The sequence below is a fragment of the Hoplias malabaricus genome, chromosome 2, assembly GCF_029633855.1.
Source record: "Hoplias malabaricus isolate fHopMal1 chromosome 2, fHopMal1.hap1, whole genome shotgun sequence".
NCBI lineage: Eukaryota > Metazoa > Chordata > Actinopteri > Characiformes > Erythrinidae > Hoplias > Hoplias malabaricus.
This window is the reverse complement of record NC_089801.1, coordinates 40,136,554-40,150,002: the sequence shown is the minus strand read 5'-3', so window position 1 is coordinate 40,150,002 and position 13,449 is coordinate 40,136,554. Positions and strand designations below refer to the sequence as shown.

Below are 13,449 nucleotides of genomic sequence, written 5' to 3'. Positions count from 1 at the left end.
AATCTGTTTAATATACAAACTTCAGAAAAATTCTCAGTTCATAACACTAATATTTCAGTTATACTTTAATAAAGCCTTAAAATATACTTTCATAAGTACATTATATACATTACATATTTAAGTATGTCTATAAAATTAAACAAATGTAGTATTGTATGTTTATACATTATCAATAAACTATTATAGTTTAACAATCATAACTTTAATCTATTAAACATTTAAATATTTTAGAATGTATATAAACTCGTTATAAACACAATTATTTCAGAATATTCAGAAAATTCTATGCAACAGTGTGTACAATTGTTTTTGTTGCTGAGCGCCCGCTGTGGTTTCTATGAAAATTTTTCCACGGGCCAATCAGAGCGCGAGGACGTGTCCTCTTGAATAAGTTCACCTGTGTGTACGGAGCCAGTCAGAGCTCGGAGAAGCTCAGGTGAGCTGTGGTGGAATTTCACGCTACACACACACACACACAAACTTCCGAAGGGGAGCTTGCGCTATGCCTTCGTGGCGGTATTTTACATTCGTCCTTATGTACTTGGCGGTAGGGAGCTACTGCGCGCGCGCCTCGTCCCTGTGCTCGGCATACCTGCGCGTGCAGGTGAATTCCAGCTCGGGATTGAACACGTCTTTGGCAAACGGGTTGTTCGGGCGCGAGTCTCCGCGGCACGCTCTCACCGGCCCCGTCCTGTTAGCGGACCCGGTGGACGCATGCAGTCCAACAACGCACTTCGGCCCCCACGGAGCGCTCATGGAGCCCGGCTGGATCGCGCTGATAAAGCGAAATGACTGCACGTTTACCGAGAAAATCAACAAAGCCGCGGAGCACCAGGCCGCGGCCGCCGTCATTTACAACAACGACGACGAAACTGAGAACACACTCCTACAGATGTCACATCCGGGTAATTTCACTGTCAATAACACTCATCAACCCGTGACCACCTCACACTCAGTTTACTACACAGTCAGTAAACTACTGACACAACTCACATGCACATTACTGTTATTATTGTGGTTATTATGATCACTCACACCTATATTTAATTAAATCTTCCTTTACAGTATTATAGGTATATTGTTATTAGGATGGGTTGCAGCAAATTTAACTTTGTGTGAATAGTAGTGCTATTTGTGATATGAAAACTACAAATATTTTCTTACTATTACTGTTGTTTAATATACTGGTGTCATTTTCAAACATGACAAACAAGATTTCAAACAGGAAGTTGTCAAGCAGGGTGCTGATCCCAAGACAGGTTGGATAGGTTCTAGCTGGGTTGAGAGTGTGTGTATGCTGTAAACACAGAGCTGCGTTTCACTTCCTTTTAAACCTGTAACTCATGTGTTACTGGATTCCCCAGGCTCCACATTCCTCAGCACAAAGGAGTTTAGAGTTACAGCTGTGAACACTAGCATTTCAGGCATCTGACGGTTTTGGTAGTGAAGAGTCCACTGGTTTGGCAAGGTTTTGGTAGTGAACAATTCAATGATTCAGTAGTGAACAGTTCAATGTTCCGATACAGAACGTTTCAGAGGGATAATGAGTTTCAGTAGAGAAAAATTCTGTTAGTCAGTGTTTCAGTAGTGAATGGCTTAGCATTTTTGTAGTGAACAAGCCAGTGAATTAGTATTGAACAGTCCACTCTTTTGGTAGTGAGAAGTTCAGTGATTCACCAGTGAAAAGGGAATTTTTTCATAGTGAAGTATTCAATGGATCAGTAGAATTAGAATCACTTTATTGGCCACTGTTCTTGCACACAGAGGAATTTGTTCTCGCTTTTAACCCAATCTGTGCAGTGAAACACACATTTACACACACACTACAGTGAGCACACATGCCCGGAGCAGTGGGCAGCACCTGAGGGTTAGGTACCTTACTCAAGCACACTTCAGTCATGACCGGCAACCTTCCAGTTACAAGTCCAGTTCCCTAACCACCAGGCCACGGCTGCCGCATGAAATACTGAACTCTTCACTAAGAGTGAAAAACTCAGTAGTTCACCACTAAAGCACTGAACTGTTCACTACAAATACACTCAACTGTTCAGTAGTGAACGGTTTAATGTTTCAGTGGTGAACATTTAATTGTTTAATTAGTAAACAGTAGTGAGGATTTCAGTGTTTCAGGAGTGAAGAGTGTATAGGTAGTGGAGTTTAGAATTTTAGTAGGGTGACCAGAAGTCCACTTTTACCCGTACATGTCCTCTTTTTTTAGACTTAATATCACAAACGTTCGGGATTTTGTTTTTCTAGAGCATACATAGAATTTCGAGAAAGTTTCATTCACAAACTAGTCCCGCCCTCCTCTACTCCGATTGGTTCGCTTGAGTGAGAAGGGGAAGTAGTGAAGTAGCCTAAAATCTTCTGATTGCACGGTCTGACTGTAGAGCTACAGTTATTGGGCGATAACCTTCTTTGTAAACATTTAATTGGTCAGTCTGCACGTCAGTAGTCCTTGTTCACATCAGGCAAAGCTCATCTCAAGCAGCTATGCCGAAACATAAATGTAAGTTCTCGGATTAATTAAAAAAGAAATTCCCATGTTTTGTGTAGCAAATAAAGGTGTAAAGGATCTAAAAGCACACACAGGTTTAGCCTACCACGACAGCAAGGGATGAGAGCTCCAACCCTGTGCCCCTCGAGACGTGTCCTCTTTTTCACCGTCTCAGATCTGGTCACCCTAATTTTAGTAATGAACAATTGACTCTTTCATTAGTGAACAATTTACTCTTTCAATAGTGAACAATTTGGTGTACATTTTAGAACAAAAAGAAATAGCTGTATATGGTGTGAGCTGAGCTTCTAACCAATGAGGATTAAGCTGTCATCATTACACTTGCTTGGCAGCGATTTATCTGCGCAGCACAGGGTTAAGTCGAATGAATGTGTTGTCATTCTGGCTTTGTGTGGATGCCTCCAACATATAGCTGTGGCTTATTTACATGCCCTGTAAAGAAACTGGATACATGTGGACCAGCAACAGTGACACAAGACTCAGCCCCTGACCATATTGCGCTCAACAGAAGAGAAGAATAGTTCAAAGCACGGAATGAAAGTATCTAGAGCTTGATGGAAAAGTGCATGCGTTTTCTCACTTTGCTTGCATGTATGTGTGTGTTTTTAAAGGCACCTTCATTGTGGCAGTGATGATTGGTAATGCTGACGGAGCCGCCCTGGCCAGGCTGCTGCAGGAGGGTGTGTCCATCACCATGGAGATAAAGGTGGGGCAGGTGTTTGAGCCAATAATGGGTCACTACTCCATCTTCCTCATTTCAATCTCCTTCATCATCATCGCCGCAGCAGCCGCCTCATACTTCACCTATTACACTGCCAGAAGACTGTACAGAGCCAGAGTACAGGATCGCATGCAGGTATACACACACGCACATACACCATCAGGAGACTGTACAGAGACCACACAGCCAGACTATAGGACTGCAGGGAGGTACACATAGTCAGGAGACTGTATCGAGCACAGGACCACAAACACACACACACACACTCACACACACAGACAGTGTAATAGACTGCACGCAGGTACACACACACACTCATCATCAGCAGATTGCACAGAGCCAGCATACAGGACGCACACACTAACACAGACAAAGTTCTATTACATTTTTTAGGGCCCATATTGCTGTGCTGCTGGAGATTTTAGTCCCTCCGTGTCACTGCTGGACTAAAATTAGCCTACCAAACAAAAACACCCAGACAACAGTTTTATTGAGTGTCCTGTCAGTGGAGTGTTGCGGGCAGCGTTTTGTGCAGTGAGTGTCCTGAAGGCAGAGTCCTGTGAGGTCTCTGTTCTCTGGTTGGAGTCCTGTGGACAGTGTCATATGGGCAGAGGTTTGTGGAAGGGGTCCTGTGGGTACAGACCTGTGGGTGGTGTCCTTGGTTGGAGTCCTGGAAGCGGTGTCCTTTTAAACGTCAGTGTTGCCAAATTAGCGACTTTTTTGCTATATTTAGTGAAAGAATTTGAGTCTCCCAGTAGCTGCAGTCAGACCAGAGACAGGACCCACAATCTCTCCACTCCGCATCCAAACTGCATGGAACTTGGCACCTGTTAGTTCAGCCCAGAGTGAACTTTTTATTTTATTTTTACTATTATTTAACAATTTCACTCATTTTCAGTTGTGTTTAATCAGGGTCAGCGAGGGATTTGGCAGATGTTCATTCTAAATGAATCACGACAGTCTCTGCTCTGTGCCAGTACATGCATCAAAAGCTTCAGGCTCTTCCTCTTTTCTCATATCCTGATCACACCCTGCTCTCAGCTGAAGGAGGAGGAGTGTATTTTTCCATTCCTTGCTGCAAAACAAAAGCACAGATCTTCATGCATGGAAAGTAGCAGCCTTGGTACACACAGCGGACACTGACTAAGGAGAAGGAAACAAAGATTTAACTTTAACTGTAACGGAATAGACTTGACAGATTCCAGCACTCACAGTGGTCATTTGGTGCATCTGAATAACTGTGAGGTGCAATACCTACTGTATGCCAAATATATAAAAGCAAGGAAACTATTATAAAAACAAAGATCCTCTCTGACTTTACTGCCAAACTTCACTACAAAGAACAAGTACAAGGTAGTCTCGCATTGCCAGACTCTCTGTGGAGAATCTGGTGCCTTTAGCCACTTAACATGTCCAAGAACCACCTACTACTACAGGAAAAGAAATTTGAGTGGAATGCAAAAGGACCAGTCACATATCTGCTATTTTGGCAGGACATGTAGGAGGCAATTCACTTTGGACCAATACCAGTGCAAAACGATACATGCACATGCATAAACAGGGAGGTACAGAGAGCCAATCAGAATGCACCTGGCAGAATCCTGACAGTGAGGCCAGGTTTGTTGTTGAGACTAACTGCAAATTTTAGACAAATTATAAACATGAAGGTGCAGAATAGGTATATGCCATTCTGGAAATTAATTAAAACAGAACCATTATGATCCAGGGATCTGAAAAGAGTCTACACAACTGTCAAAACTGTTTTCCAAATGAAGAAATCTGTTGTAACAAAAAGAAAATCTACAGCCTCACCAAACTCCACAGAAAAGCTTTCTTCAGAGCCCCATGACACCACAGCCACAGCTGGAACACACCTAAACTCGCCGGCTGGATCAGAACACTAAAAGATGGACTGTCCATCCTGGAACAGGAATTTATAGATTTTAACGAAAGAAATTTACCCTCCATCAGAAAAGTGAAAAGCTCCACTCTTTATTACTACAGCAGCGTAGTAGTAACTCAACTACAAATCATCACCCAACACCCCCTCCATCTACCCTCCTCAAACCTACCCCATCAAAACACCCACAACTGACTCCCACAGCACTGATTAATCCACACACGCAAGAAAACAATGAACATGATTCATATGTGACTCTAATAAGAAATATTTAGACATGAAATGTCTTTTCCCTAAGAAAAATTCAACTAAGTTCTGGACTCCAACCATATTCTCCAGCCATAACCTTCCCTGCACCCACCCAACTATACCCCAACCAGATAAGAGACTTCATCACAATCTGTCACAAAATATTCAACTAAACTGTTTTGTTCGTGTCATTAGTTTTATCATCAATATCAAAATTTGTTTACATTTCTACAGTGGCATTAATATTTACTCAATTTACTTGAAATCAATTAATAATAGTAGGAAAAACACTAACTACTCTTTCAAATGGTTAGGTTACAGACTATCACTGTGAAATATCTGTAATTGGATCAAAATTGATAGGAAATTGTTACAAAATAACAAATATTTATTCATGTACTATCTATATACCTTTCTCAGATTCCCCATATTACACAGACCTATTTGAAAATCTTGAAGGAATTTTTTTTTCCATATAAACAAACTATCCAACATACCAAACAAGTCCTCTCCTGCCAAACGAGTATCACAGCTCAGAGACAAAGCTAGGATAGTGTAGTCAACAAAAATGGAAGACAGATCACTCAGCTGTGTAAAGGCCTGGTTCTGTAAATTTAAATGACAGGATGAGAAGACACTCCCTGGGTAGATTCACATACTGCACCGCTCTGGGCGGCAGTGTAGTAGACCACGCTATCAGAGATACACATCCTGGATATATCAGTACATTTATAGTCTTACCACAGTTACATTTTTCAGATCACTGCCAAATAATTTTATAATTAGAAATTAACACAAAGGAACAAGACACAATCAGTGACATTCGCCCCCTCCAGAAATGGGCAAAACAGAGAGCTACCAATTAAACAATAGCATTGAACTCAGATAAATTTTTATTTACAGGAACAGTGTCTTATGGGTTCTTAAGTATCCCGTGACAGAGGTGGTCAATTCTGTGGTCTGTTCTCTTTCCACTCTCTCGGCTCCCACTCAAATATATATAGCTCTTTACCCTTTAAAATATGGTGAATTTGTCACTGAAGAAGTCTTTCAGACTTGGATGGTGGGGCATGGTGGGTCCGGTAGGGCTGTCCTCCTCTGTTGGCTGTTGCCCTTCCTGTCCCTGTCGTTCTGTCTTTGCTCCATCACCTCGATCTGCCTCCAGATCATCCCGTAGCAGGTTCAGCTGGACCTGCACACTCCTCCATTGCTGTTCCAGCTTGAAAGCCTCCCTTATCTGAGACTTGACAGTCTTTTGCAGCAGCTGATAGAGTGAGGCCAGGGCTCCCTCCTCTGGGATCCGCTCCTCCACTACTGTCTCCATCTCAGGTAGCTCCTCTGCTGGCTCAGAGGGCTGATCCTGTTCCCCCTTGGCCAATCTCCTGAAGGCCATCACCTGCCATGTCAGGTACCTCCGAGCACTCCTGTACTCCAGTCTCTTTGGTTGCACACAACTCCCACCAAATGTGAAGATGTTGGTTGTACAATAACTGGCAGAAGTACAGTCACTGCAGAGTAGGGTTTTTTGTTGTTTTATTGGGTAAGATTACCAATACCCACATATCACAAACAAAGACAAAACTTCAAAAGAAAGCACAAATTCTTTGCGCTAACTTGGGTGCAGCCTCTCCACAAACTGGCCCACTCCAACTCATCTTTCCTCCTCACACCCCATGCGTAAATACCTTCCCCTCATTAACACTACCTGGGATATACCATCCGTGAAGGTACGGTTAACCAGGAACATGCAGATTCTAAAGAAACGAAAATCACTTTTCATCCCTTTAAAATAACGCCATCAAAATACAGCTCATTATTCATAATATTTAACTGAGAAATTAAAACATGCACAATGTACACCCCTCCATCTAAAACAGACATCTTCCACCCCGGAGCCTCCAATAAAGGGCCATTAAGAGCAGCGCACATGTTCCAACCCAGTCCCTAATAATGAATGAGGAAGTGGGAAATGTGGGTGTAAGTTTTACCAGCTGTATTTTAATATTTTAATATAGTTTAAATTGAGAGTGTGGTAGTGGGTTCCTCACTAGCCACACGTCCACCTATCAACATACAGAAAACTGGATTATGAAAACAAATGGCCACACGCTGAATGGACACCCGTTGTTGGTGAAAGGCCGGTTCATATGGCACGGCGGAAACTGAAGTGACTATGGGTCCAATGCACCCTGTGAGAAATAATGTGAGTTCTAGCAGGCATTAGCCAAGATATTATTAAACAAACCGATATTTATACATGAAATGTGCGTGTACAGATTGTTTCAGGTCTCACGAGCATATGTCCAGGCTCATGGGGCTGTGAGCCAGTGAGAGGGATTTCTTCACCCCTTTCACAACATCTTAGATCTCAATTAATTAATTAATTAATTAAATATTCTTCTTGATCTTTATCATTACATAGTGGAATGCGTTGAAAACAAAATAACATTAAAATGATCCATGTAAATCAAAATTATTATCCCATGAAGGTCTGGATTTGGAATCATACACAAAGTAAACGTGAAAAATCAAATTACAGGGTGATCCAACTTCAGTGGAAATTCCTTAAGACAAGGTAAAATGAGGCTCAGTAGTGTGTGTTGCCTCCACATGCCTGTATGGACCTCCCTACAATGCCTGGGCATGCTCCTGATGAGGCGGCGTATGTTCTCCTGAGGGATGGCCTGGACAGTCTGTGGTGCAACATGGCATTGGTGGATGGAACGAGACATAATGTTCCAGATGTGCTTGACTGGATTCAGGTCTGTGGAAGGGGCAGGCCAGTCCATAGCATCAGTGCCTTCATCATGCAGGAACTTCTGACACACTTCAGCCACATGAAGCCTAGCATTGTCATGCATCAGAAGGGAGCCAGGGACCACTGCACCAGCATAGGGTCTCACAATGGGTCTGAGGATCTCTAATGGCAGTCAGGGTACCTCTGGCTAGCACATGGAGGGCTGTGTGGACCACCAAAGAAATGCCTCCCCACACCATTTCTGACCCACTGCCAAAACCGGTCATGTTGCCGATGTTGCAGGCAGCAGAACGTTCTCCACAGTGTCTCCAGACTCGGTCACGTCTGTCACATGCTCAATGCGAACCTGCTCTCATCCGTGAAGAGCACAGGGCGCCAGTGGAGAATCTGCCAATCTTGGTGTTCTCTGGCAAATGCCTATCACCCTGCACAATGTTGGGCTGGAAGCACAAGCCCCCTTGTGGCCTTCATACAACCCTCATGGAGTCTTTCTGACAGTTTTCTGGAGGTCATTTTGCAGGGCTCTGGCACTGCTCCTCCTGTTCCTTCTTGCACAGAGGAGGAGGTAGTGGTCCTGCTGCTGGGTTGTTGCCCTCCTACGGCCCCCTCCTCCTCTCCTGGTGTACTGGCCTGTCTCTTGGTATCTCCTCCATACTCTGGACACTGTGCTTACAGACACAGCAAACCTTGATACAGCTCGCATTGATGTGTCATCCCGGAGGAGCTGCACTACCTGATTGGGTTGTAGACATGGCCTCAGGCTACCACTAGGGGAGAGAGCACTGACAAAATGCAAAAGTGACCAAAACATCAGCCAGAAAGAAAGAGAACAGAGAAATGGTCTGTTTCATTTGCACAACAGCAGGTGAAATTGATTCATAATCAGTGTTGTTTCCTAACTGGGCAGGTTGATTTCATAGAAGTGTGATTGACTTGGAGTTACATTGTGTTGTTTAAGTGTTCCCATTTATTTATTTATTTATTTTTAAGCAGTGTATAAATGTAAATTTAAATGTGTGTGTGTGTTTTCACAGAAACGGATGAAAGCAAAGGCAAAGGCGGCGATCAGTCGACTCCAAACCCGCACACTCGCACACGGAGATCAGGTCTCTTTTCAAACTTAATAGATTTAGCATGTGTTTATATGTGTACACAGCAAGAGTAAAGTTGAGGAATCAAAAAAGTAGCAAATGGCTTCTGTTTCAGTGTTGGTAAATGATGGTGTTTGTATCATTTGTGTATGTGTAAAGGAGTGTGTAGGTTCTGATGATGATTCCTGTGCTGTGTGTATTGAAGTCTATAAACCTGGAGACATTGTCAGCGTTCTCACCTGCAGGTAAATGAGGAGTTTATGCTCTCACTATAAATTGGATCATTTTCACAGTTTCCTGTGTAAACAGCTCTCCTTTAACACTGACCTGGACCGTTTCTCTGTGTTCAGTATCTGCCCTCTTTATCTGATAATGTTTCCACACAGTTTGGTACCCTCCAATAGCTTTGTGCTGGAAACCAATGTTTGTAAATGGGACAAAAAACCAAGTGCATCTGAACTCCAAACACTGAAAGTTATGAAAAGACATAAGGATGTTGTTCTGTTCCTGCTTCATATGTAATGGTGGTGACCTCTCGGGCTGGAGTTTTTTAAGCAAAAAGGAAGGGTAGCTCTAAATATAATAAAAATAATGTTTACAAGAGGGAGGTAGGGTGGCGCAGCAGATAGTGTCACAGTCACACAGCTCCAGGGACTTGGAGGTTGTGTGTTCAAATCCTGCTCCGGGTGACTGTCTGTGAGGAGTGTGGTGTGTTCTCCCTGTGTCTGCGTGGGTTTCCTCCTGGTGACTGTCTGTGAGGAGTGTGGTGTGTTCTCCCTGTGTCTGCGTGGGTTTCCTCCTGGTGACTGTCTGTGAGAAGTTGGTGTGTTCTTCCTGTGTCCGCATGGGTTTCCTTCGGGTGCTCCGGTTTCCTCCCACAGTCCAAAAACACACATTGGTAGGTGGATTGGCGACTCAAAAGTGTCCATAGGTGTGAGTGAATGTGCGAGTGTGTGTCACCCTGTGAAGGACTGGTGCCCCTTCCAAGGTGTATTCCTGCCTTAAGCTAAGTGATTCTGGGTAGGCTCCGGACCCACCGCGACCCTGAACTGGATAAGTGGTTACATACACTTACACTTAATGTTTATAAGACATGAGAATAGACCTTACTGGTGTTGTTTCTGTGTTCTACCACAACACCACAAGAGCCACAACAAAGCCCTTGCAAAAGTACACCTTTAAAGGAAATGCCTAAAAATGGGTAGAAAATCAAATGTAATTATAAAACCCACCCATTTTTTGACTTTGGTGTGAAAGGGAACAAATGACACTAAAGGAAAGGCTGGCTTTCACTAAATAAATAAATAAATAAATAGCCTTCTCAAACAAATGGGGCACCAACAGAAAACAAAAGGAGGAAGGAAAGCCTTTCCTTGGATCAGAACATAAAAAGTTTTTTTGTGTGAAGAGGAACAGAGAGAACACTTAAAGAAATGTTCAAAGACTCGAAAAGGCGATAGCAATGAGGAGTAACTGGTGGTTACAGACAGAGACTCTGCGTTGTTTTTTTTCCTCCTTGAGAATTTATTCTGACATCAGAAATAAACAGCCTTTCATTAAGGATAAGCAACCTGTGTCTCTTCATGTGTAAATGGGAAGAGAGCATCTCTGAATGCACACTGCATTAATGATTCAATTACAGGTTAAAAATGATTATTTAAAATAAAACAAGCTGATTAACTAAACAATTGCTTTTTTATGGATGGGGTGGGTACAGCCATGATATCACTCATCGCATTCCTGATAGAACCAATTTAATACCCTCATACTTTTTATTTACATACACACAGGTGAAGAGTTTTTCTAAAAAAAACAAGTTACTCCTGAAATCCACGTTGTGTGTGTGTGTGTGTGCTGTAGAGCCATGTACATTTTTTCCCAATGTAAAATCTGTAGTTCTTAGCTTTCTTACAAACACAAATGTCACATGTACTGAGTCTTTCAGTTTCTCTGTGTCTCCCCGATCTCAGAAAATAATCTGATTAAATTATAATATTACTCAGGATTAAAGAGACCTTGATTTTGCAAAATATTCTGCTCTATTTACTCTGTGTGTGTGTGTGTGTGTGTGTGTGTGTGTGTGTGTGTAGTCATTACTTCCATAAGGTGTGTATTGAGCCTTGGCTGCTGGAGCACAGGACGTGTCCCATGTGTAAATGTGACGTCCTCAAAGCCCTTGGAGTCCAGGTGAGAAATGTGTGTGTGTTATTTAATTAGGAACTGTTGTACAAACAAAATTCTCTCAGCATTACACAATCAACTCTAATACACTGTGATGACACACTTTCTCTCTCTCTGAAGGTGGATGACAACTCTCCTCCAGATTTACTTTCCAGCACCACTGAGGATTCTCTCACACACATTAACACAGAGAGAAACACATACATTAACACACACTCCAGCACACACATTGAAAGTGTGTCACTCACACTAAACGATGCAGTGCCTTCAGGATATGAATCTACAAACTCAGCTGGAGACACACAAAATGGTGAGATCAGTGCACCACACCCACACCGATGATCAGTTGACATTGAGAGGGGGATTAATTAGAGTAAGAAGTATTTTAGAGTGTTTGACACTATAAATAAGTCAGTGATGTCCTATGATAGCCTGGAGACCAATCCAAGGTGTTTTCCAGCCTTGCACCAGGAGTGTGTTCCTCTATATTGCAATAACACCCTCTGCTGGTCAGGACTTGATGGAAATTTTCTGTGAAGAGGATTTTATTACATTCAGAAACATAACTACTGAAGTTGTGTTTTTCTAAAGAGATTTTAATATATATATATATATATATATATATATATATATTCACTATAAGTCGTGTCTACAATGACGTGGGAAAAAAACTGCATTATGACCCAGCAGGTTTGGGCTATGTCCTGTGATTGGATGAGTAAATATGTGTTCTGTGCTGTGATTGGTCTGCAGGTACGGCGGTTGTGTGACTGTGAAAACCTCGTATTTGAGAGAAACACCTGCACTTAAACAAAACTCAAGGACATTTTCAATTGTGTGTGTGAGGGGGTGAAGTCTGGGGGAGAAGAGATGGAATTAAAACTGTGGTTAAAAACTAAGGAAAATATGCAATAATTGTTGAAATTAAAAATAAAGCACTAGTGAAACTTAAAACTTGAGGTAAAACCTGGGTTGACATAATCCCCAAGCACCAGGTATGTGTGACAATAAACAGTTGTGTGTGAATATATGAATGTTAATTATGCGTATTTTAATTTGTGATACTATTGATTTTGTTTGTGATCTAATTTTAGACCTTCTGGGTTTTTGTACTGTAATCACAGTGCTTTTATGTGCAGTTGTACCTGGTCGTACAAAAAGTGCCTGTACCTGTGTGTGTGTGTGTGTGTGTGTGTGTGTGTGTGTGTGTGTGTGTTTTGGGGAGTGGGTCTTCTTGCTGAATTGCAGTGAGCTGCTAATGTGAATTTTTTAATTGTGATGACTAACATCTGAACTTTACTGATGCAAAATAAACAGCTTTTTTTAATAAACAAAGTCTATAGAGTATTTTCAATGAACGTGTTTGCAAGCTTTTACTCACTTTCTGGGGACCAAAATCTGTTTGTGTAAATGAGGCATGTTTCCATGATTCCCGATTGGCCCCGGGCCCCTAAATCCATGGCTAATGCCACAGTATTTTGAGTAGAATTTAGAGCATTGCATATTAAAGGCAGAACTTAATACTCCATCAGTGTTGTAAATATTCTTTAACAGTTTTGAGAGTATGTATGATAATTATTGAAAATTATAGAGCAGTGATATTTTTTAATGATATAGTATTAAATGTTTTCATAATGAGGATTTGAAATATTAAAGCTAGAGTTATGTTAGGTTTAATGTACATGTACAGCGCTGGTATCAGTCTTTCCCCTAACTCCGGCCACTGCCGTATATGGTGCAATTCCGCTCTCTGTCTTCGCCAATCGTATTGGATAAAACAATAAAACGTAAATTCAAGCCTTAGTGCGGCATTTGAAACATCAGTCTTGCAAGAAATCACACATCTAAACAATATTTAAGTATCTGTAACCGTGGGAACAGGGGAAAATCTACCGCCACTGTAATCCTTACCTGTAGAGTACGGATACCAACTAGTGATGTGTCGGACGCGAACGAACCGGTTCAAAGAGCCGGCTCTTGTAAGTGAACGATGAGAGCCGGTTCCCGTCTAAGACCGAGCCATTTTTTTCT

General features: G+C 42.1%; 1 protein-coding gene across 2 annotated transcripts; it reads left to right on the top strand.

Moving 5' to 3' along the window:
- The first annotated feature begins 300 nt into the window (after positions 1-300).
- On the top strand, positions 301-12,748 carry rnf128a (ring finger protein 128a). 2 transcript variants are annotated; one of them, XM_066660527.1, is made up of 7 exons: positions 301-905; positions 3,130-3,374; positions 9,181-9,252; positions 9,397-9,482; positions 11,328-11,433; positions 11,539-11,728; positions 12,172-12,748. In XM_066660527.1, exons 1-7 carry the CDS (start codon positions 503-505, stop codon positions 12,186-12,188), a joined length of 1,119 nt encoding a protein of 372 aa, XP_066516624.1. In that variant the 5' UTR covers positions 301-502; the 3' UTR covers positions 12,189-12,748. The 2 variants fall into 2 exon arrangements, with proteins under 2 accessions (XP_066516624.1, XP_066516625.1); XM_066660528.1 differs by having other exon boundaries at positions 312-905; positions 11,328-11,424; positions 12,172-12,746.
- The last annotated feature ends 701 nt before the right edge of the window (positions 12,749-13,449 follow it).